At 43.0% G+C, this 23126-nt stretch overlaps 1 protein-coding gene across 3 annotated transcripts in view; it reads right to left on the reverse strand.

Moving 5' to 3' along the window:
- STAG1 (STAG1 cohesin complex component) overlaps positions 1–23126 on the reverse strand; it is a 332216-nt gene that overhangs the window by 88164 nt on the left and 220926 nt on the right. For all 3 annotated transcript variants that reach the window (XM_070433471.1, XM_070433469.1, XM_070433470.1), the window contains 2 exons: positions 5380–5478; positions 4198–4277 (listed from right to left, as the gene is read on the reverse strand). In XM_070433471.1, the coding sequence (XP_070289572.1) occupies positions 4198–4277; positions 5380–5478 (179 nt within the window). The remainder of the gene's footprint in view (positions 1–4197; positions 4278–5379; positions 5479–23126) is intronic.

A 23126-nucleotide genomic window follows, 5' to 3' on the forward strand; every position in this document is an offset into this window, starting at 1 on the left:
TTGGGGGCTAAAAAAGGTCTGAGATGGTTTGATAACACTCTTAAAGAAAGTAAACTAGTAGGAAAAGATAATCTTGGAGGTGTCTATGAGATAATTACTCTTCCCTGGAAATAAGGAAAGAGAAATATCAAAGGAACATTTATTCCTGTCTAAATGAGCAAGTACTGAAACTAAATAAGTAAAAAAAAAAAAAGTACATCCTTAACATAGGTCTTAAACTCTAGACTAGAGATTTACAACTAGTGTGCAGCAAGAATTTTTAAAGCATGCAATACCTGACTATTTACTCAGGGGCAATGACTTCTTTTTCCTTAGATTGTCAAATAAAAATGACAACAGCCAATACAACAATAGCCATCTGGTGTGAATGAATCAAAATTATAACCATTTTTGTCAGATTGGCAATAAATATATATTTTTTGGTGTGCCACAGAATCTTAGTAACTAGTTTATTTATGTATGCCATGAGATGAAAAAGGTTAAAAATCACTGCTCTAGATAATTCCAATGAAATAGGTGGGTGGAATGTCAGGGTACTTTCTTGTTCAAGGGAAAGATATTGATAAGCTTATGAAATTTACAAGGGAAATTTAACTAGAGGGGCCTAATATTTTAAAGTAAATTTGAAAAGGGAAAAATTCTTCATAAATGAAAAAAATTGTATGTAAGGATAAAATGAACACTACCAGAAGGTGCAAAAATAATGATCATATAGGTTCCAATCTATATACTAAGACGTATACCAAGCAACAACTTATGAGATAACAACAGTTATGGGAGACGTAACACATCCCTCTTAAAATCCGGACAAAAAATAAGCAAAGGGCCGTGGCCAGATGGCTAGGTTAGTTGGAGCATTGTCCTGTACACCAAAATGTTGCGGGTTCAATTCCTGGTGGGGGTGCATGCCTAGGTTGTGGGTTTGATCCCCAATCAGGGAGGAGGCAACAGATCGATGTTTCTCCCTCCCTCCCTTCTTCTCTCTCTAAAAATCAATAAAGAAACATATCCTTGGGTAAGGCTTAAAAAAATAAAAATAAAAAATGGGCAGCTCGGCCAGTGTGGCCCACAAGTTGAGAGTCGACCCTGGACCAAGAGGTTACCAGTTTGATTTCTGGTCAGGGTACTTGCCCAGGTTGTGGGATCAAACCCCAGTAGTGAGCGTGCAGGAGGCAGGCGATCAATGATGTTTCTCTCTCATTGATGTTTCTATCTATTCCTCTCCCTCTAAAAACCAATAAAAACATTAAAAAACAAAAAAACAAAACAAAACCTAAAGGTATAGATAATTTGAATGACACAGTAAATAAATTCAAAGTAATGAATTTATAAATACCTAACTATATATACTAGTACAGCAAAAGTAGGTTTACAGTGTTCATGTAAAAAATAATAATTAATAAACAATAACACAAGAGTAAACTCTGTTTTGTGTACTCACAATTGCAAACCTACTTCTTGTCCCACCCTGTAGATATATGTTGTTAGAAAACTGACCAAACCACTCAGAACACATTCTCAGATAATGCAATAAAACGGAAAGGACAGCTCTAAAAAATTGATATATTTGGGGAGAACAAAAACACAATAGTGAATAATCTATGATTATAATGGTAATCATAAAGGTAATACAAATATTTATCATTAAATGTCTATGAAAATACTGTACTAGTATGTCCAACTTCTTAGCAGGCCAGTAAAGTAATACTGAAATATATGTTTAAATATGATTATTAGAAAACAAGAAACAAACGAGCCAAAAAAAGCAAGTTTTTTTAAAAACAGTAGTAAGATGGACAACTAATCAAGAAAAAGAGGATAGAAATAAAACAAATTAAAAAGTGCAATTAACAAAAGAAATAGCAAAGTTTTATGAATATCATAAACTATAAAATAATAAATCTGAAAGCAGTGATGAAATTGATATTTTTTAAAGTTTACAAAAAGCAACAATTAGCACAAGAAATAAAATTTATATAACCATTGAATAAGTAGAAATGATAATTAAAGACCTTTTCCTCAAAAGTAATCGAAAACTGAAATGTCTTTAACAGGAGAATTCTTTCAAAGTTTCAAGAAAAAAGTAATCTCTGTCAGTGAAAATTTGTTTCAGAACAGAAAAATGGCAAGAAACTACTGAATATATTTTACAGATAATTCTCTTGATTCTGAAGCTGGATAAAAGACAAGAAAAAAATTATGTCAAATTTACACATGAAAACAGATGTGAAAATCCTAAATAAGACATTAAATATAACATGTATTTTAGTAAAATACAATAAAATCAAATATATTGTATTCAAACAGGATTTAATCTAGAAATGCAATGGTGGTTTACCATTGGACAAATCTGCTGTCAATTAGATTCAGGCTCATCAATGTATGAAAGGAAAATCTCACAAAACAGAACACAAAAGAACTTTTATCATATATCAAAAACATACCTCAGAAATCACAGAAACAAAGAACTTTAGATGCCATCTAAAGAATAAAAAGAATATAAAACACCCCACAACCTGGGCATGTGCTGAAAGTCCTGGCTAATGCAATTAGACAAGAGAATAAAACAAATGTTTTAAGGTTAAAAAAGGAAAAGACAAAACTAAAATTGTTTGCAGACGACAGAATAATCTATATAGTAAACCCAACAGAATTAACAAACCATCACAATGCATAGAGTTCTAGTAAGTTGCGTATATAATAACAACATAAAAATTAAAGATTTCTGTTCCTCAGCAAAAACTAAGCAGAAAATATTTTTAAGACTAAATATGAATCATATGACAACAAAACCATAAAGTGCTTAAAATTAACCTAATAAATAATGTACAATATCTTTATGAAAAAATTTAAAACTTATGTAAAAGACAAATAAGATTTGAATAAAAAATTGCACCAGCCCAGGCTCATGTGGAGAGAGATCCCGTATTTGATTCCCACTCCAGGTATAAAATTAAGTTTGCAGTTCCATCCCCAGTCCCTGGTCCCCAGTGGGAATGCATATGGGAGGCAACTGATTACTGTTTCACTCTCACATCGATGTGTTTCTCTCTCCCTTCCTCCTCCCTTCCTCTCTGTCCAAAATCAATAATAATAATTTCTAAAAAAGCATATCTTGCCCTTGCCAGGTAGCTAAGTTGGTTAGAGCACTGTCCTCATAACACCAAGGTTGTGGGTTCAATCCCTGGTTAGGGCACATATGGAAACAATTAATACCTGCATAAATAAGTGGAACAACAAATCAATGTTCTTTCTCCCAAACACACACACACACACACACACACACACAAACAATAACAACTACAACAACAAATTAAATGGAGTTCAGATATTTAAAATCCTAGCCAGTTTTTGAGGAACTAAACAACTATATTTTAAAAATTCATATAGAAGGGGAAAAAAAGTCCACAAATAGCTAAGTAGATTTTTAAAAGAAAGGTAAAGAAGGAATCACCCAATAAGAAAAGGCCATATTTGTAACACATACTATATTATAAAGCTACCATAATACAGAGTATGATACTAGATTAGAAAGAGAAAAAAATATATGAAAACAATAATAGACCCTATCATAGTTGGTATTGGGACATGACAAATGTGGCATCACAAGGTAGGAGATGATTTTTAATGACTTTACTAGGATCTACATTCTCTCACATAAATTTTTCATAATTTTTAGTCAAAGCTCTGTAAATAAAATTATTAAATCTCTAGCATAGTAATGATGTAATTTAAATGCCTTATTACCTTTCTCCTACTTCTATACCATTCCAAAGAAGCCTATTTGAAAATCCTATCTCTTTTGAGGCCTTCTTTCTTTTTTTAAAAGAGAAAGTTCTGTTTCTTCATTGATATTTCCCCTGGACTAGTTTCTTCATTGATATATCCTACATAAAAGAACTTTAATATGAAGGAAACAGAAATAGTTAAAATAAAAAACAAAGAGAGAAAAACAGAAAACATGTTGTTTCAAACCTAACCTTAATATGTAAAAGTAGAACCTATAGTGATAAGTACAGGGTAGGGCAAAAGTAGGTTTACAGTTGTGAGTACAAGAAACACAGTGCTTACTTTTATATTATTAAACCTACTTTTGCCCCACCCTGTATATTAGGGTTATACTAGTATATGTAAAGTATATCAATAATGCTGGGGAAAAGGACATTACAATATTAATAAGATTTTAACTACACTTACTGAAGTATCAGAGTAACCAATCGAATAGCTTCCACAGCAACATCATATTCCTTATCAAGTGTCATTGATACAATGCGATCCTGAAAATAAATTACAAATCAAATCATCCATGAGCAGAAAACAAGTTGGGACAGACCTAAGGAAATATGTGGGAGAATATATGCAAGACTAAAGATAAATGAAAAGGAAAACTTTAATCTTGAAACAGTATTATCATAGTCCTACTCACAGAAAGGAGGTATGTATTAGGAGAAATGTTCATAATCTAAAATTTTTCTCATTGACTGGCATTCCCTAACACTGAGACAAATAAATGTTAACTTGCAAAATTAATGTCCTAATATATAAAAAGCCAGGGGCCATCACGACTGAAACAACCAGATGGACGACTGAACAGCAGGCTGCATGGGGCGACCAGGTAGGCAGGGGGGTTAGTGAGAGATGACCAAACGACTGAACAGCAGGCTGCATGGGGCGACCAGGTCGGCAGGGGAGCAGTTAGGAGCGACCAGGCAGGCGGGGGGGGGGGGGGGGGGGGGGGCAGTTGGGGGCAACCAGGCTGGCAGATGGGCAGCTGGGGGCGACCAGGCTGGCGGGGGGGAGGGGCAGTTGGGGGCGACCAGACTGGCATGGGGGGCAGTTAGGGGGCAATCAGGCCAGCAGGCAGAGGTAGTTAGGGGTGATCAGGCTGGCAGGGGGGCCAGTTAGGGGCAATCAGGCAGGCAGGCAGGTGAGCAGTTAGGAGCCAGCAGTCCTGGATTGTGAGAGGGATGTCTGACAGCCGGTTTAGGCCTGATCTCCGAAATCGGGCATAAACTGGCAGTCGGACATTCCCTGAGAGGTCCCAGATTGGAGAGGGTGCAGGCCAGGCTAAGGGACTCCCCCCTTCCCCTGTGCACAAATTTCGTGCACGGGGCCTCTAGTAATTATATAAAGCTGTAATAAAGAAAATCGTTTTAAGCAGGAGAGCCTTTTATTGGTGGCAATAAATAAGAATTCATGTTGGTAATATACTTTGTACAGCAAATATTCACTCATCTACTTAATTCAGATTCATCTAAAGAATATGCAGTAAAGAATATCAACTAAATACTTTTTATGGTAATGTAATTTGCTAAACTAGCTATAAATAGCATTTTTAAAGTGAAAAATAAATTAAGTCTAAGCATTCTTGACGCTTACCTTGAATCGGTTTGTGAATAGCTCCAATTTGGGGAATAATTCTCTGTTGGTATACAGACTCTGTAGAGCTTTCAAACACTTTAGCCTGACTTCTCCTTGCTATAGAAATACAAATAAAAACACAACAGAAGCCATCAATGAAGCCAAAAGAATTGAAAAGATTTTCTAGTCTTTATAAAGACTGAAGTAATTTTTAGCTTAACCATTCAATTTACTTCGTATTGTAAAACAACATAGGGTGGAACTGAACAATTGTATAGCCTGTGTTTCATTTATATTTAATAAAAAGTGCAATGAAAACCCCTTAGTTACTTGAGAGTAACCTACACCCTTTTCAAACATTTACCAACTCTGATTCAACATGGAATGTTTCCCACCTTATACTGTGGCACTTTGAGAGAATTTTTAACGTAGGATTTCAATTAGAGAAGGGCACCCTAATTTTTCCTTCATGTAAGTACTGAATAATCCTATAGGAAAAACCTAATTTCATATTTAAGGGTCATCATTTATTAATTTAACAAATATTTATGGAATACCTTTTATATTCCAGAAAGAGCAATTAATAAACAGATAAACAGCAGAATGTTTAAAACAGGCAAAATAAAAGAATGAAGTGTTCTGGGGCTGCCATTTACTAGTACATTATCTATAACTAGAGGCTCGGTGCACAAATTCGTGCATGGGTGGGGTCCAGCCAGCCCCAATGGGGCTGGCGGGGGGGAGGGGCTGTGGAAGGTTGGCCGGCCGGCCCCGCTCCCGTTTGGGGTGTTGGGGGCCGATTGGGGCCCAGATCGGGCTGGTTGGCACCACAATGCACGTCATAGCCACCAGTCGATCCGCCGTTCTGGTTGTTGGGCTTTTATATATATATAAAGTTATTAACTTGGAGTAGATATTGGTGATCAACGTGTGTTTAGAATAATTTAGAAATTTATCTAACTCCTTCAAAGGATTCAAAGAAGACGGAAGTTTCCGTTTTTCAAAAAGGAAGCAATGTACCGTAACAGTGGTATCCAAGTTTTGGAATCAGACAAAACTAGATTTTATTTCCAATTCTATAGCTTATAAGCTACATGAGAGATAGCAAATATATTAATCACTCTAATAGTTTTCTCATTTATGAAATGGTGATGCCAACTTTGTAAGGCTGTTATAAGGATTAAATGCTGTGGTAGCCCTGGCCGGTGTCGCTTAGTGGTTAGAGTGTAGCCTGCATACTGAAGGGCTGCTGGTTGACTCCTGGTGAGGGCACATGCTCAGATTGTGGACTCAATTCCTGGTGGGTGGTGTGCAGGAGGCAGCTAATTGATGTTCCCCTCTCACATCGATATATCTGCCTTTCCCCTCCTCTCTCTCTCTCTCAAAAAAAAAAATCAATTAAAGAAATATAAAAAGAATACCTGGGTGGATGCAGCTGAGAACCTTGAACTCCAAGGTTCCCAGGAACTTGTGGGCCTGAAATTAAGGCTCATATTATCTCTTGTTAGAGGATAGTATGCCCCCTATCCCTGGCTATACGGAAGCCTCAAGTGAAGTAAGTGCCGTTAAGGACAATTCTTGTAGCTCTCCTCATGGTCTACAGCAACCTCCCCTTGCGGCCACCAGGCTAAGGTCAAATCTCAGCATGGCCCAAGTGGAAAGTAATATGTATACGAAGGGGGAGAAGGATTATCTACACTAATAAAAGAGAAACATGGTAATTAGCGTACGACCGCTACCCTTCCCATTGGCTAATCAGTGAGTATATACAAAGTAACTGTCAGCCAAGATGGCCGCCGGCAGCCAGGCAGCTGATGCGAACAGGGAGGCTTGCTTCCTTCAGTGACAGAGGACTCCAACGTTCCCCGCCAGCCTCTGAGCTTCAGTTGGAAACATAGTAACATTTACAGAAGATAAACAAAAGCCCAGAAACCTCCTGTCAGTCAGCCGGGATCTCAGAGCTGGAGTCGCAACATTGTTTTGAATACAGAAAACAAAGGCCAGAAACCTGCTTTCAGCAGCCGAGCCTCAGAGAGAAAGCCGGCTCTCAGCTCCAGTGACAGGCATAGAAGGTAAATAAATGCCAGAATAAAAAAAAAGGAGAGGTTTGGAGCTCCAGTCGCCCGCCAGCCTGAAAACGGCCCTCAGCCCCTCACCCAGACTGGCCAGGCACCCCAGTGGGGACCCCCTCCCTGAAGCAACAAGATGGCGGCTAATTTGCATACTGAAGGCAGGCGGCAGCAGGCAAGGCTGTCCGCGGTCTGGGACCTGGGTGGGATCAGTGGAGCCGCGAGGCCTCCCGGCACCAGGATCAGCGTGACAAGGGGCAGCGCCCAAACCCCCTGATCGCTCTGCAGCTCTGTGTGTGACAGGGGGCAGCACGGGCCCTGCTCTATGTGAGACGGGGTAGAGCCATAACCTCCCCATCGGCCCTGCCCTGAGTGTGACAGGGTGTGGCGCCCCAACCCCCCCCCCCCACAGACCCTGCTCTGTGTGTGACAGGGGGTGGTGCCCCAACTCCCCTATTGGCCCTGCTCTGTGCGTGACAGGGGGGAGCTCCCCAAACCCCTGATGGGCCCTGCTCTGTGTGTGACAGGGGGGAGCTTCCCAAACCCCTGATTGACCCTGCTCTGTGTGTGACAGGGGGCAGCACCCCAACCCCCTGATCGGCCCTGCTCTTTGCGTGGCAGGGTGTGGCGCCACAACCTCCCCATCGACCCTGCCTTGAGTGTGACGGGGCGGTGCCCCAACCCCCCCAATCAGCCCTACCCTGAACGTGACTAGGGGTGGCATTGCAACCTCCCCATCCGCCCTGCTCTGTGCATGACAGGGGGCAGCGCCCCAACTCCCCAATCGGCCCTGCTCTGAGCCTGACCAGGTGCTGCACCTAGGGATTGGGCCTGCCCTCTGCCACCCAGGAGCAGGCCTAAGCCAGCAGGTCATTATCTCCCGAGGGGTCCCAGACTGCGAGAGGGCACAGGCCAGGCTGAGGGACCCCCCTCTCCCCCCCACCCAAGTGCACAAATTTTTGTGCACCGGGCCTCTAGTCTACAATAATAAAAGTGTAATATGCAAATCGACCAAACGGCTGAACAGCAGAAAGACTATCTGGACGAAGCCAGGGTTACGAGGGAACAGCAGGGGCAGCTGGACGAAGCCAGGGTTACGAGGGAACAGCAGGGGCAGCTGTAAGGGCCGAGGCAGCCAGGGCTGTGAGGGCCTACCCTTGCACGAATTTCGTGCATCGGGCCTCCAGTATGCTATAAGTGCTAAAGGAATGGGCCAATTTGAACCAGAAAGAACTAGAAGAATATGGTAGAGAGTAGTTGCTGAGGGTACTGGACCTGAGGGTGGGAATAAAAAACAGGAAATTTTTTGGATCTGGGACACTCTCCCATGACTCAGGATTTAAGGCCCTGTTAAGGGTCCCTGGAAATGGCCCAACATATTGCTGGATGGCTCTTGGAAAATGTAATGGTGTATAGTAAATGAAATAGATGCTAGAATTGTGTTCCAGACTGTGAAAAAAGGAATTCAAAGACACAGGGAAGTAAGCATGCCAGAAAGGACCTATTATATAAGCTCAGAAGACATACCAGTGGAGTATGTTTCTCAGGAGGGCCTAGAGAATACTTTGTTTACCAAGGCAAAAAGGACAAGACTTGTGATAGAGGCACAGACATTACTGAGAAGCTCCACAGTGGTTATGTTTTACAGGCTAGGGTTGACAATAGATTTTCAAACAGAATTTAGCTTCCAAGAGCCAAGAGATGGTAATATCACAGAACAGCAGAGAACTATTAGATGCAAGGGGGCATAATTCAGGGATGGGCAAAAGTAGATTTATAGTTACAATACAAATAAATAATACAGCCAAAATATGGCATATTGTTCAACACAAGTATGGTGGGGAAGAGGACATTATTCTGTTAATTCAAGACAATGCAAGCAGTGGTGCTGATAACCACTCAATCAAAATTTAACAGTCTGTCTTCCCACTCAGGAAGGCCTCCAGAGCTTGGAGGTTGACAGATTACCACAGGTTAGACATGAAAGTTCCAGCTCTGGTTCCAGCAGTCCTTGATATTATCATTGTCACTAAAACAGTGGCAGCCCAAATGGAAAGTAGTACACTGTTACTGATCTGGCTAATCCCTTTTACTTGATCCCATCCTATATAATAAAAGCCTAATATGCTAAGTGTCCAGTCATCCAGTTGTCCGTTCAACCAATCAAAGTGTAATATGCTAATGATATGCTAAGGCCGCTCAACCGCTCACTATGATGTGCAATGACCACCAGGGGGCAGACGGTCAATTGGTCGACCAGTTGCTATGACGTGCACTGACAACCAGGGGGAAGACGCTCTGACTGATAGGTTAGCTTGCTGTTGGGATCGGGCCGATCGGGACTGAGACAGGCTGGACACGCCCTGGAGCCCCCCGTGGTCCCTCCCTGGCTGGCCAACCTCCCGCATCCCTGCACCCCAATCGTGCACCGGTGGAGTCCTTCGGCCTGGCCTGTGCCCTTTTGCAATCCAGGACCCCTCAGGGGATGTCGGAGAGCCGGTTTCGGCCTGATCCCGCAGGACAGGCCGAGGGACCCCACTGGTGCACGAATTCATGCACTGGGCCTCTAGTTGGAGGATAAAGATCAGGAACAATTTGCATTCACACAGACTGGCCTGCAACATATTTTTACTACTAGACGCCTGGTGCATGAATCTGTGCACTGGTGGGGGGGGTCTGGCTGGCCCACCCCGATGGGGGCCCATTGGGCCGGGCCACTGGGGGGGAGGGGCTGCAGGTGATTGGCTGGCTGGCTCTGCCCCCGATCAGGATGTTGGAGGCCAGCTGGGGAGAGGGGCCACAGGTGGTTGGTCAGCTGGCCTCACCCCGATCGGGGGCAGGTTGGTTGGCTGCTGTATTGTGCGTCATAGCCACTGGTTGTTCTGGTCATTCTGCCATCTGGTCGCTGGACTTTTATATATATACTAGAGGCCCAGTGCACAAAAATTTGTGCACTCGGGGGGGGTGTCCCCCAGCCCGGCCTGTGCCCTCTCACAGTCTGGGACCCCTCGGGAGATAATGACCTGCTGGCTTAGGCCTGCTCCCGGGTGGCAGAGGGCAGGCCCAATCCCCAGGTGCAGCCCCTGGTCAGGCTCAGAGCAGGGCCGATTGGGGAGTTGGGGCGCCGCCCCGTCATGCACAGAGCAGGGCGGATCGGGAGGTTGCAATGCCACCCTCAGTCACGCTCAGGATAGACTGATTGGGGGGTTGGGGCACCGCCCCGTTACACTCAAGGCAGGGTCAATGGGGAGGTTGCGGCGCCACCCCCTGTCACGCACAGAGCAGGGCCAATCAGGGGGTTGGGGCGCTGCCCCCTGTCACTCACAGAGCAGGGCCAATCAGGGGGTTGGGGTGCCGCCCCCTGTCACCCACAGAGCAGGGCCCATCAGGGGGTTGAGGAGCTCCCCGCTGTCACTCACAGAGTAGGGCTGATAGGGGAGCTGGGACACCGCCCCCTGTCACACACAGAGCAGGGAGGATCAGGGGGTTGGCGCGCTGCACCCTGTCACACTCAGGGCAGGGCCAATGGGGAGGTTATGGCTCTACCCTGTCACACACAGAGCAAGGCCCGTGGAGGGGGATTGGGGCGCCACCCTCTATCACCCACAGAGCAGGGCCGATCAGGGGGTTGGGGCGCCACCACTGTCACACTCAGGGCAGGGCCGATGGAGAGGTTATGGTTCTACCCTGTCACACACAGAGCAGGGCCCGTGGGGGCGGAGGGTTGGTGCGCTGCACCCTGTCACACACAGAGCCGCAGGGCAATCGGGGGATTGGGGAGCTCCCCCCCTATCAGGCACAGAGCAGGGCTGATCAGGAGGTTTGGGCGCTGCCCCCTGTCACGCTGATCCCGGTGCCGGGAGCCTCGCTGCTCCGCTGATCCCAGTGCCAGGAGCCTTGCTGCTCCGCTGATCCCGGTGCTGGGAGCCTCGCTGCTCCGCTGATCCCGGTGCCGGGAGGCATATTACCCTTTTACTATATAGGATAGAGGCCTGGTGCATGGGTGGGGGCTGGCTGGTTTGCCCTGAAGGGTGTCCTGGATCAGGGTGGGGGTCCCCACTGGGGTGCCTGGCCAGGCTGGCTGAGGGGCTGAGGGCTGTTTTCCCGCTGGCAGTTGACTAAAAGCTCCCAACCGCTCCTTGTTTTCTTTTTTTTTTTTTTATTCTGGGCCAGCTTTAGCTCTGAGGCCTCGCTGCTGAAAACATGGATACAATGTTGCGGTCCAGGGCTGACTGAAAGCCAGTTTTGTTTAGCTTCTTATTTGCAACATAGTAATAGTTGCTTAGAGTTGCAGTTGAGAGTCCGGCAAGTGAGGCGGGGGAACGTTGGAGTCTGCAGTTCCTGGAGGGAGCAAGCCTTCCTGCTCGCTGCAGTGCATGGCTGCCGGCCGCCATCTTGGCTGACACTTAATTTGCATAAGGATACGCTGATTAGCCAATGGGAAGGGTAGCGGTCGTACGCCAATTACCATGTTTCTCTTTTATTAGTGTAGATATAGATAGTTCTGCAGGGATACCTAAATTCCTCTACAATACACCACCAGTGGATAGGGCTCGATCTTCAACAAGCCCAAAGCCACACAGAAATTTTAGTTACTCATTACATTAATAACATCCTGATAGCAAGGCCAACCAAAAAACATGGCTACAGTGCTGTACTTAATCACTGAAGGAATGATTAGCACTAATCCTATATAATAAAAGGGTAATATGCAAATAGACTGAACGACAGAACAACTGAACAACCAATCAAAGCGTAATATGCTAATGATATGCTAAGGCTGCTCAATCGCTTGCTATGATGTGCACTGACCAGCAGGGGGCAGGCAGTCAACTGGTCGACCAGTCACTATGATGTGCACTGACCACCAGGGGGCAGACAGTTGACCGGTTGACCAGTTGCTATGATGTACACTGACCAGCAGGGGGCAGATGCTCCAACTGGTAGGTTAGCTTGCTGCTGGGGTCTGGCCAATCAGGACTGAGCGAGATGGGCCAAACATGCCCTGGAGCCCTTCCGCAGTCCCTCCCCGGCCCGATCGTGCACTGGTGGGGTCCCTCAGCCTGGCCCTGCACCCTCTCGCAATCCGGGACCCCTTGGGGTATGTTGGAGAGCTGGTTTCAGCCTGATCCCGTAGGCCACACCCCTTGGGAGGGCGCCAGACGCAGGGCTAATGGCTGGTGAGCACTGCTGTGGCAGCTTGGGCTTCTGATTGGGACTGATTGGGCGCGAGCCCGCCGCAGGCACAGTGGGGCTGGGATGAGCGGGAGCAGCAGGTAGGGGCTGCAGGTGGTGTTGGACTGGACTACGGCTTTTGGCCTGATCCCTGCATGCTACCCAGAGGGACCCCACCCATGCACAAATTTGTGCACCGGGCCTCTAGTTTCAATATAAATCCAGATAAAGTCCAGGGCCTGGCACAGAAGGTGCAATTCCTAGGAGCCATTTGGCAGGAAGCCAAGAAAGTTTCAGAGATGATCAAACAAAAACTGTAGGCCACAGGAGCTCCCACCAATAAAGAGGAGGCCCTGCAGCTACTGGGCCTCTTTGTGTAATTAAAACAGCATGTATCTCACCTGGGTGCTCTCCTGGCCTCTTTAATCAAGGTGACCTGAAAAGCAGTCAGTTTTAAATGAGGGCCTTTGCAGCAGCAGGGCTTGGAAGCTGTTCAACAAACTGGTCCAAGCACAGCATTTGGGACCTGTTCCTCTGATGTAACTGCAGGTTTCCATCCACCCCCCCACCCCCTCGCCCCTGCCAAACACTTAGAATCCGTGGCAGCAGGAAACTGCCACTGGGGTGCACTGGCTTCTTGGATTTTGGACCCGCAAACTTCTATAAGCTGCTACCCAGTACATTTCTTTTGAATGACATTTCCTTGCTTGCTATTGGGCACTGGTGGAGATGGAGCACTTTATGGATGGAGCACCACACATGATACTATAATCTGTACTGCCCATTCTCACGTGGGTGATTAGGAAGTCTACCAATAAAACTGGAAAGACTCAACAGGGCTTGATCATAAAAGGGAAACAGAACATCTAAGACTGGGCCAGCCAGAATCCCAAGGGATCAGCTGGTTCCATAAGGAAAAAGCCACTTACTAGAAAGGCCCAAAGAATCCATAGGAAATGCTTTGACTTTTCCTGAGGCTACCTGGGGGCCCAGGAGTCAAACACATGTCTGCTGAAAATATGGCATGGTTTACTGACAGCTCTGTGAAACTAAAGGCAGATGGGGTCTAATGAATGGCAGCCGTCATCGGGTCATGGGTGACCATCTTTTGACTGTGACCAGATGTGGACATTTCAACCAATGGGCCAAGCTCCAAAATGTGGTGATGGTGGTACAGGCCACCCCTATCAACATGCCTTGATACATTTTCACCAACTCATGGCTGTTGCCAATGGCACTGGTGAGGAGAATGGCAGCCAAAGATTAAACAATTAAGATATCCTCCAGATGGGGAAAAAGCTATGGTAGCACCTTACTGCCTAGGAAGAAAAAATATGTCATTTATGTGGATACTCATGGAAAATGACTTAAAAACAACAACACATGCATGGAACGCTTGTAATTGTTGTCAATGTACTCAAGTCATCCACAGAGGAGAATTAGGACACATTTAACCAAGGGTCTGGCAGATTTACATTGAACTTCTTACCCCCCAGCCCTGGGCACAGACGATGCCTCACTAAGCATTAACAGCTACTCAGGCTATAATATTCCTATTCTGGTCATATTTTTGGGAGACCCCATGGACTTCACTCTAAGGAACATCCTTCACTCTCCAAACAAGACAACAATGAGCACACTCTCATGGAATGTGAACTTTCCATGCACCCTATCACCCGCATGTCAATGGAGCCACTGTACAAATGAACAGCAACTAAACAAAAACTAAACAATTAAAGAAATGAACCAAGACATCCTGCTAACATATCTGTGTACCCCCATCGAACTAGGCCTGTATGGCTACTAATAAAGACTGGCATGGAAAACAAGGCATTGTGGCACATGTTGGAAAATATTGAGCTTGGATGGGATGGGAGTGGAGTTGGCAGTTGTGTGTTTAGGCTGTGCCCTATGAAATCCCAATCTAAGTATACAAATCATTCTTTTTCATTTTTCCTCTTGGAGTGTATGTCTCGAGTGGCTTGCAGTTCCAGCTGCTATAGCACCCCAGACAGTGCTCCTTGACTCTAAGCAAAATGATATTCCCCTTGGGCACCTGTTTTATGGGATAGTGAACTGGTAGATGATAAAACCAAGGAACACTGGTGTGCTAGGTTCCTTCTGGTGGTGCTAGGATCATTTGGCTCTTCTCATCAGATGGATGCCATTACTGGACATGTAGAGTTTATGCAAGATGTGACCTCCCTACATAGACTGACCAAAAAGTCTGGGTTAAGCAACAAGAGCACTGGGGGCCCACAGAGGTAGCATCAGGATTGGGACAGACAGTCTGGGTTGCAATGTCTAGGCAGCCAGTTCCACAAGTAGTAGATGAGATATCCTGGCCTCAGGAGGTTCATGGAATGAGAGGGGTGTGGGAACATTCATCTCTCCTCTTTTCATTCCTATAGAAGTTTCTATTGTGATAAAACACCCTGACAAAAATCAGGATAGCTGTAGTGAGAGGAGACAAAATAATGCTACTCAGACCTCCCTCAGATTGCCAGGTGACCCTTTTGATACAGGTCCAGATGCAGTCATTCTCTGAAGTCCCCTGCTTTAATATTACCTATAATGTGACAGAAACAACCAGAATGATTATTACTGATCTATACATAGCGGCATTTCAAACCTGGAAGCTGTGTGTGTAACTTTTCTCTCTGCAACCATGTGGCAAAAGCAAGCTGAGATTGTATATTACTGATCTAGTCAGCATTATGAGAACAAGTCCCTGAAAGTTGTCACCTGCACCCCTCTGGGTTATATATTTTCTCTATGGACCCCCAAAATGGGTAACAAAATGTCAACCTCCAGGGGAAGGATTTTGTTGTCCAAAGAGTTAAAGGGCTCATAGTCCAAGTGAGCAACTTCACAGATGGCTAGAAAGAACTCATTTTGCTAACACACCAGAGTGGCTCATAATACCCTCCTGGGAAGACAAACTAACCACTGGTTTCATTTTGTTGTCCAAATTCTAATATCACGTATAGGTATAGAGGGACTAGAAAAAATACTGTACAACCTGTCCTTAACCATGTAAGAACAGCTAACACTATTGCCCAGCCATCCAAGACAAACAAGACTCACTAAAATGCACCAGTCAAGGTAGTGATGGGTAATCAAATAAATCTGCTGGCAGAACAAGGTGGTGTTCGTGTTATTGCCAGCATTTCTTGCTGCATATACTAATTCAGTGATGGTGAACCTATGACACTCGTGTCAGAGGTGACACACGAACTCATTTTGGGTGACACGCATCGACAGAGACAAAAAATTGCATAATTCAAATACTTGTCTCTCACAACGGCCAGAGTTGGGCATTACTTGAGTAATATTATTACTCATGTTACTCATGATCAATAATGCAATTCTAAAACCGGATGTAAACATGTACATAGGTGTTGCGTAGCAAAGATACATAGTGAAAACATCCAAGATACATTGTTCCAATATTGACATTAATATAAAAAGGTTAAGAATTGCACTATAAAGAGATTAATCTTTACTCATGACATTTTATTTTTACTCGAGTGACAAAATGCCCAATTCTGGAAACGGCCTCGTTATTGTCAACATGTGCCTCGGTAAGCTTCCCGTGCGTTCGGGTGCATTCGGCAAACGGACGCACTTGATCGCCATGTTCATCAGGAGACAGAAGTGGGAGGGTTAGAAGAAAAAGATATACAGTGCAACAGTGCTCGACGAGACATTCTGCGTGTCGGATAATTGATTACAGCACCATATATATGTTGGTTACACATGCTATCTTTGAATTGTTTTGCACCAGGAGTCAGTGCAACAACACTGCAAAAAGTTAATAGGTAAGAAACCTATCAACCTTTTATAAAAAACGCCGTGATTTATATTTACTTATTTTTGCAGCCTTGTGATGGAGAATCAAAAAAATAAAAAAGCAAGATTGAATGATAAAGGAGGTAGAAGTAGCAAGTAGCTGACCCTTTCAAGACATAAGGACCGAGATGTACGGGATTGTCGACAGAAACAACAGATCATTGTGCATACCGTGTAATGAAACGGTAGTAAGCAGAACATGGACTGTAAAGAGACATTTTGAAACTAATCAATGTCAGCTCTTGAAAAAAAGTATCGATGAAAGAAAGGAATACATTTCTAGGCAGCTACACCTCTATAAAAGCCAATCAAATTCCATCATTAAATTTGTAAGATGCTCTACAAATTTAACATCAGCAAGTTACTATATTGCTCACTCCATAGCTCAGCATGGAAAAGCCCTCAGTGACGGAGAATTTATTAAGGAAACATTTCTAAGATGTGCACCAGCTCTATTTCACGATATGAAAAATAAAGATGATATTAAAAGAATTTGAGTTACCACTCAATAGAAGTACTATCAAAGACAGAATAGATCTTAACAAAAACGTACATCATCAATTAAAAAAAGACTTAAATGGTTGTAAATATTTTTCGATTTCTCTTGATGAAACTACTGATGTCACATCAAATGCTCGGTTGGCCATTATTGCTAGATATTCTGATGGTCTCACAATGAGAGAAGAGTTGATAAAGTTAGAATCAGTGCCAATAAGTACATCAGGAAACGAAATATGTAAGGTTGTTATAAAAACATTCAGTGACCTAAACATTGATATCTCTAAAATTGTGTCAGTCACAAAAGATGGGGCACCAAATATGGTGGGAAAAAATGTGGGATTCCTGAAATTGTTTATGGAAGCTATTAGACATCCACTTGTACCTTTTCATTGCATTATCCATCAGGAGGTGTTGTGTGCCAAATCGGGATTCTCAGAATTGAATGATTTAATGTCAGTTGTAACAAAAATTGTGAATTTTATAGCTTCTCGACCCCTTCACAAGCGAGAATCTTCTGCACTTTTACAGGAAGTTGATTCAACCTACAGTGGACTACTGATGTTCAATAATGTGAGATGGCTGAGTCGAGGTAAAGTACTTGAGCGATTTGTGGGATGCTTTGAAGAAATTATGGTATTTATTGAGAATAAGGATCTGGCAAACTTTCCTCAGATCAATGATCATAAGTGGGACAGCAATTTGATGTTTTTTACAGATCTCTCTGTTCATATGAATGAACTGAACTTAAAATTTCAAGGTTTTGGCTAAAGTACTGACGTTATATTTGGATACATCAAATCTTTTGAAAGTAAACTTAAAATTTTCAAGCGAGATATTGAAACTAAAACTTGTAAGTATTTTCCTCGGATAAAAAAGTATTTTGAGAAGGCCACTACAACAAGTGTAATGGAGTCCATACTTATGTACCAGATTATAGTAAACTCGTTATTTGAACAGTTCAGCAAAAGATTCGACCAACTTAGAAGCCTAGAACAGACCATTAAAATAATTAAGTATCTGGATGTAGTTGTTTACAGTACTTTGGAATTAAAGGATTTCCAATGGATGCAAATTGACGATTTAGAGGTGCAACTTGCAGATTTTTAAGGTAGCATTTGGACTCATGTGTTTGTTGACTTAAGGTCAAAACTTGAAAATCTGGAACGAAATTGTTTGAATAATGAAGAAGTGTGCAACTACGAACAAGAAATTTTGAGTGCTTGGAACAGAGTACCTGACACTTTTAGCAACACAAAAAATCTAGCGATGGCTTTGCTAACAATTTTTTCATCAACATATTTTTGTGAGACTTTGTTCTCAGCATTAAATAATATTAAAACGAACAAAAGAAACCGGCTAACAGATGAAGTTAGTGGCGCTTGCTTGGCCTTGAAGTGCACCAAGTATGAACCTGCAATCGAAGAATTAGCAGACCAACTTCAGCACCAAAAAAGTCACTAATTTCTAGTTTTCATACCATTTGATTATCAGTTTTTATTATTTTTTCTTAAATGTACATTGTTTTTCTTCATTTTATACATATTTTTGGTTGATTTTTCTTTGTTAAATGGCATTTAAATATATAAAATAAATATAAAAAATATAAATCTTTTTTTACTATGGTTACAAATATAAAAAAAAAATTATGAATATTTCTCTATGTGACACGGCACCAGAGTTAAGTTAGGGTTTTTCAAAATTTTGACACGCCGAGCTCAAAAGGTTCGCCATCACTGTACTAGTACATTAACAATTCGAGGAACTTCAAAAACTGAGCTGGTGAATACCTATGCTTAGGTGGGATGGTTACCAGCTGTACAATTTCAGCACCTCCCTCTTACTTTTTGACCTTTAGATGGCTTAATCCAGGCATTTGGGGTGCTTGGCAAACACCATCTTCCAGGGAAGCCTGATCTTCCTCCTAGATCTGGTTCTTGTATTACCCTTGTACAGTGCTGCCTCCAAATGACAGAAAAGCTCTATGAGCAATCCATGTCCATATAGGTCAGTGGTTCTCAACCTTCCTAATGCCGCGACCCTTTAATACAGTTCCTCATGTTGTGGTGACCCCCAATTTCATTGTTACAAATTGAACATAATTAAAGCATAGTGATTAATCACAAAAACAATATGTAATTATATATGTGTTTTCCGATGGTCTTAGGTGACCCCTGTGAAAGGGTTGTTCAACCCCCAAAGGGGTCACGACCCACAGGTTGAGAACTGCTGATATAGGTTGTTCAGGGCCCAGGTAGACACAACGCCACCTCCAAGTTTGAGGTGGATATGGTCCCGCAGGATTTGATATACTTTATCTGCCATTCAGTGGCTAAACAAGAGTGGGGAGTGGAATGTTGACAGTCTCCTGCATGAAGTCTTTTGATACCCCTCCCCACCCCCCTGATTGCTTAAGAATAGGCCTTGGGCCTGGAGCACTCTCTTATCAAGAGATAAGAGTCCTCACAGCCCGTGCTGGGTTTATCACTTTGTGTTTATCACCTTTCCTGTTTCAGACTCAATATTTGTTCTTTTGTTCTGCTTAAGCCTGTGTGTCATGGCATCTGGCCAACATCACTAGTAAATCTGTCCCCGAGGGAAGGCTGCCCTGAGTTGACTCCTGGGAGGGACAGTTGGCCATGGTGGACTGACACACACTACTGAAGCTGATCTTGCTTTGCCCCTTCTCTATGTGAGTAAAGCACTGTTCCATCCAGTGCTTCACTGTGTTGTGTTTTCCTTGGCAGTCCCAATGTCAAGGTGCAAAAGTGCTGGAATTTCTACTTCTGGTGACAGGCAACAGATGTCATTTACTTAACATATACAGAGCTAGAAAGGTTTTGGTGAACTTAAGAGAAACAGAATCTGAAATGATTCAAAACAAATAAGAGGACTAACTGAAAATAGATGCCACCCAAGCACTAAAAGATTTTGATATGAGAAATCAAGCCTATGCAAGAAGGCAGCAGAAAAATTTTACACAAGTTAAAAATAAAAATAGTACAGAGCAGTACTGACAAAATGGAAAGGATAGAGAAAGGCAACCTAGTGTCATGAGCATAAATGCAAAAAACGATTAAGATATTTAGTCCAGAACACAGAGATTACTTTAGCTGTATATAAATTAGATTTATTCCATGTCAGATGAAATAGTGACAGAACTAAAACAATTGGGTAGAAATTTAGAAGTAAATTTTGGTCAACAGAAAGATAATCTCTAATAACTCCTTTACTTGTTAGATAGTGTCTTTCCATTGATTAAAACATATACTATAAAACTTATATTAACTGGCAATATTTAGATGGTAGGCTGGTTTATAATCTCAAAAATTCTAAAATAAAGACAGAAGGGATATCAAACTATTACATGTACACTTAAAACTAATACAATATTATATGTCAATTTTATCTCAATAAAACTGGAAAAAATGCAACTGATATTTAAAATGTATTCTTAAAAAAGAGACAGTCCCTTCTGGGTAGCTCAGATTGTTAGAGCGTCATCGCCATATGCCAACATTGCAGATTCAACCCCTGGTCAGGGCACATATGATAAAGAACTAATGAATGCATAAATAAATGGAACAATAAATTGATGTTTTTCTCTCTCCCCCTTCCTCTTTTTCTTTCTAAAATAAAGACTAAATAAATAAAAAATTAAACCTTGGCCAGTGTGGCTCAGTTGTTTGAGCATCATCCCATGGACTGAGAGGCCTCCACAGTTAGATTCCAGGTCAGCACACATGCTGGTCAAGGCACATGCTGGTGTTTCTGGCTGGATCCCCAATAGAGGGTATGAAGGAGGCAGCCAATGGAAATTCCTCTCTCTCCCTTCATCTCTAAAAACCCCCCACAAAAACATATTTTAAAAAAGGACAGAAAAAGGACAAGTTTTATTAGCTCATTTGAAAAGGCACAGGATGAGTCTGAATGCAGAAGCCATATTATACAGAATGAGCAGTTTCAACCATACTAAAAGTAGAGAAACAAATGACTATATTCACAGAAAAAAAAAGTACAAGGAAAATAAAGTGGGAATGCTAAAAAGAAAAGTTTGGAAGGCATTATTTAATACTAACGCCAAGTCTAAATAACGTAATTGGAAATTGTAGAAGGTTATAAAGTCATTCTACTAAAAACAGTACTCCTTACGTGATTTTATCAACACCATACAAGAGAAACCCACCTTTTCCTTTATCTGGACAGAGGATTTCTAAAAACAAATGCAGTTTACTGATTTTAAAATGATAGTTTTTTGTCTTTTGATAAATCATATCAAATCAGTATTATTCCCAGAATTTGTGGTCACACATAAATTCTGTTAAAACTGGTGATTGTTACTTAAATTCAGTAGGATACTCTATAAGAGAGGTAAGAGAGAAGGAAAACTGGTATGATGGTGGTGAGGAATAAAATACAGGACTTTAGACAAAGAAAACACAGAATCAAGCTTAGAATTTATTAGTGAAGAGAAAAGCAATTGCTAGGGAAGATAAATATTCAGGAAAAAAATTCACTATGTGCTAACAAAATTTTCCTTCAAATGAGGTAGGGGAGAAGAACCCCTTTTAAAATCCATTAAAAATTAGCAATTTTGAAGCTGAGCAATCAACTTGTGAGGATCTTCACACATTGAACTCTCTTACAGCAAAAATGGCCTGCAAAACTTCCTTGGGCCCTGACCGGTTTGGCTCAGTAGATAGAGCATCGGCCTGCTGATTGAAGGGTCCCAGGTTCGACTCCAGTCAAGGGCACGTACCTTGGTTGCAGGCACAACCCCGGGGGGGAGGAGGGGAAGTGCGTGTGTGCAGGAGGCAGCTGATCGATGTTTCTCTCTCATTGATGTTTCTAGCTCTCTATCCCTCTCCCTTCCTCTCTGTAAAAAATCAATAAAATATATTAAAAAAAACTTCCTTGGGACCTTTTATTATAATTTATATAATTCTGTGGTTTTCAAAATATCTTTGATAATAGTTACCACATGCTATTTAAAAAATAAATCACTGGGGAGAACCAAGATGGAGGTGTAGGTAAATGCCACTCGCTGCCTCCCACAACCACATAAAAATTACAAGTAAAATACAGAACAACCATCATTCAGAACAGCCTGAAATCTGGCTGACTGGAAGTCCTACAACTACAGAAGTAAAGAAGAAAACACACTGAGACTGGTAGGAGGGGTGGAATGTTTTGAACCTGGTGTTTTTGTTATTGGGCGGGATATCTCCAAGGCCTCTCGGGAGAAGCAGGGGGTCCCAGCCTCACACCAGGCCAGGGTTCCAGAGCTGGGAAGAGAAATCCCCGTAACTTGGGGCTGTAAAAACCAGTGGGAATTGTGGCTGAGTGAAATGGAAGCTGCTGAAGTCTCTTGCTGATTCTGGGGAAGATAGCTGTCATGTGATAAGTTGCCTTACGGAGAGACATGGTTGGCAAGGAAAGGAAGTTTGCCAACAGCCAACAAGGACCTGAGGCAGAATCTGACCCTTTCAAGCTTGAAAATGACTGCAACCCTGGCTAACACCTTGACTGTAGACTTGTTACAAACCTCGAGCCAGGGTCACACAGCGAAGCTGTGCCCACATTCCTAATCAACACTGTCAGAAAGTAAATGTTTGTTGTTTTTTAAATCCTCAACAAGTTGATAATAGTAAGATAGAGAGACGCTTACTATATTACCAAATTTGCCTTAAAAATCTAAGAATATAATTGCATTAAAAATAAAATGTCTTCCAATAGCTGTGATAACTTTTAACAATTCAAAAATCTATAATAATAAAAGAATAATATGCAAATCGACTGAACAACCAAACAGCAGAACGACCGTCTAAACAACCACGCTATGACACGCACTGGTGCCAGGCGGGTGCGATGCGTTTGGTTGGGGGGCCCCGCCATTACCCCACGATCGCCCCACAGAGGGAAGCCCAGGCCACCCTCTGAGGGACGATCGATTGGGGGGGCGGGGGGGGGGGGGGAGTCTCCACGATTGATCATCCCAAAGAGGCAGGTCCAGGCCACCAGCTGGCTGGGTGATCGATCGGGAGGGGTGGGGGGGCTCACGCTCCGTCATCGCCCCAAAGAGGGAGGCCCAGGCCACTCTCTGAGCAGTGACCGATCACAAAGCCCTGGCTGGGTGGGCAGGGCCTCCCTCTGCAGGGCGATCGATCTGGG

Source organism: Myotis yumanensis, unplaced genomic scaffold (genome assembly GCF_028538775.1).
Source record: "Myotis yumanensis isolate MYYU_CA2020_CCGP unplaced genomic scaffold, mMyoYum1.0.hap1 SCAF_14, whole genome shotgun sequence".
Classification (NCBI taxonomy): domain Eukaryota; kingdom Metazoa; phylum Chordata; class Mammalia; order Chiroptera; family Vespertilionidae; genus Myotis; species Myotis yumanensis.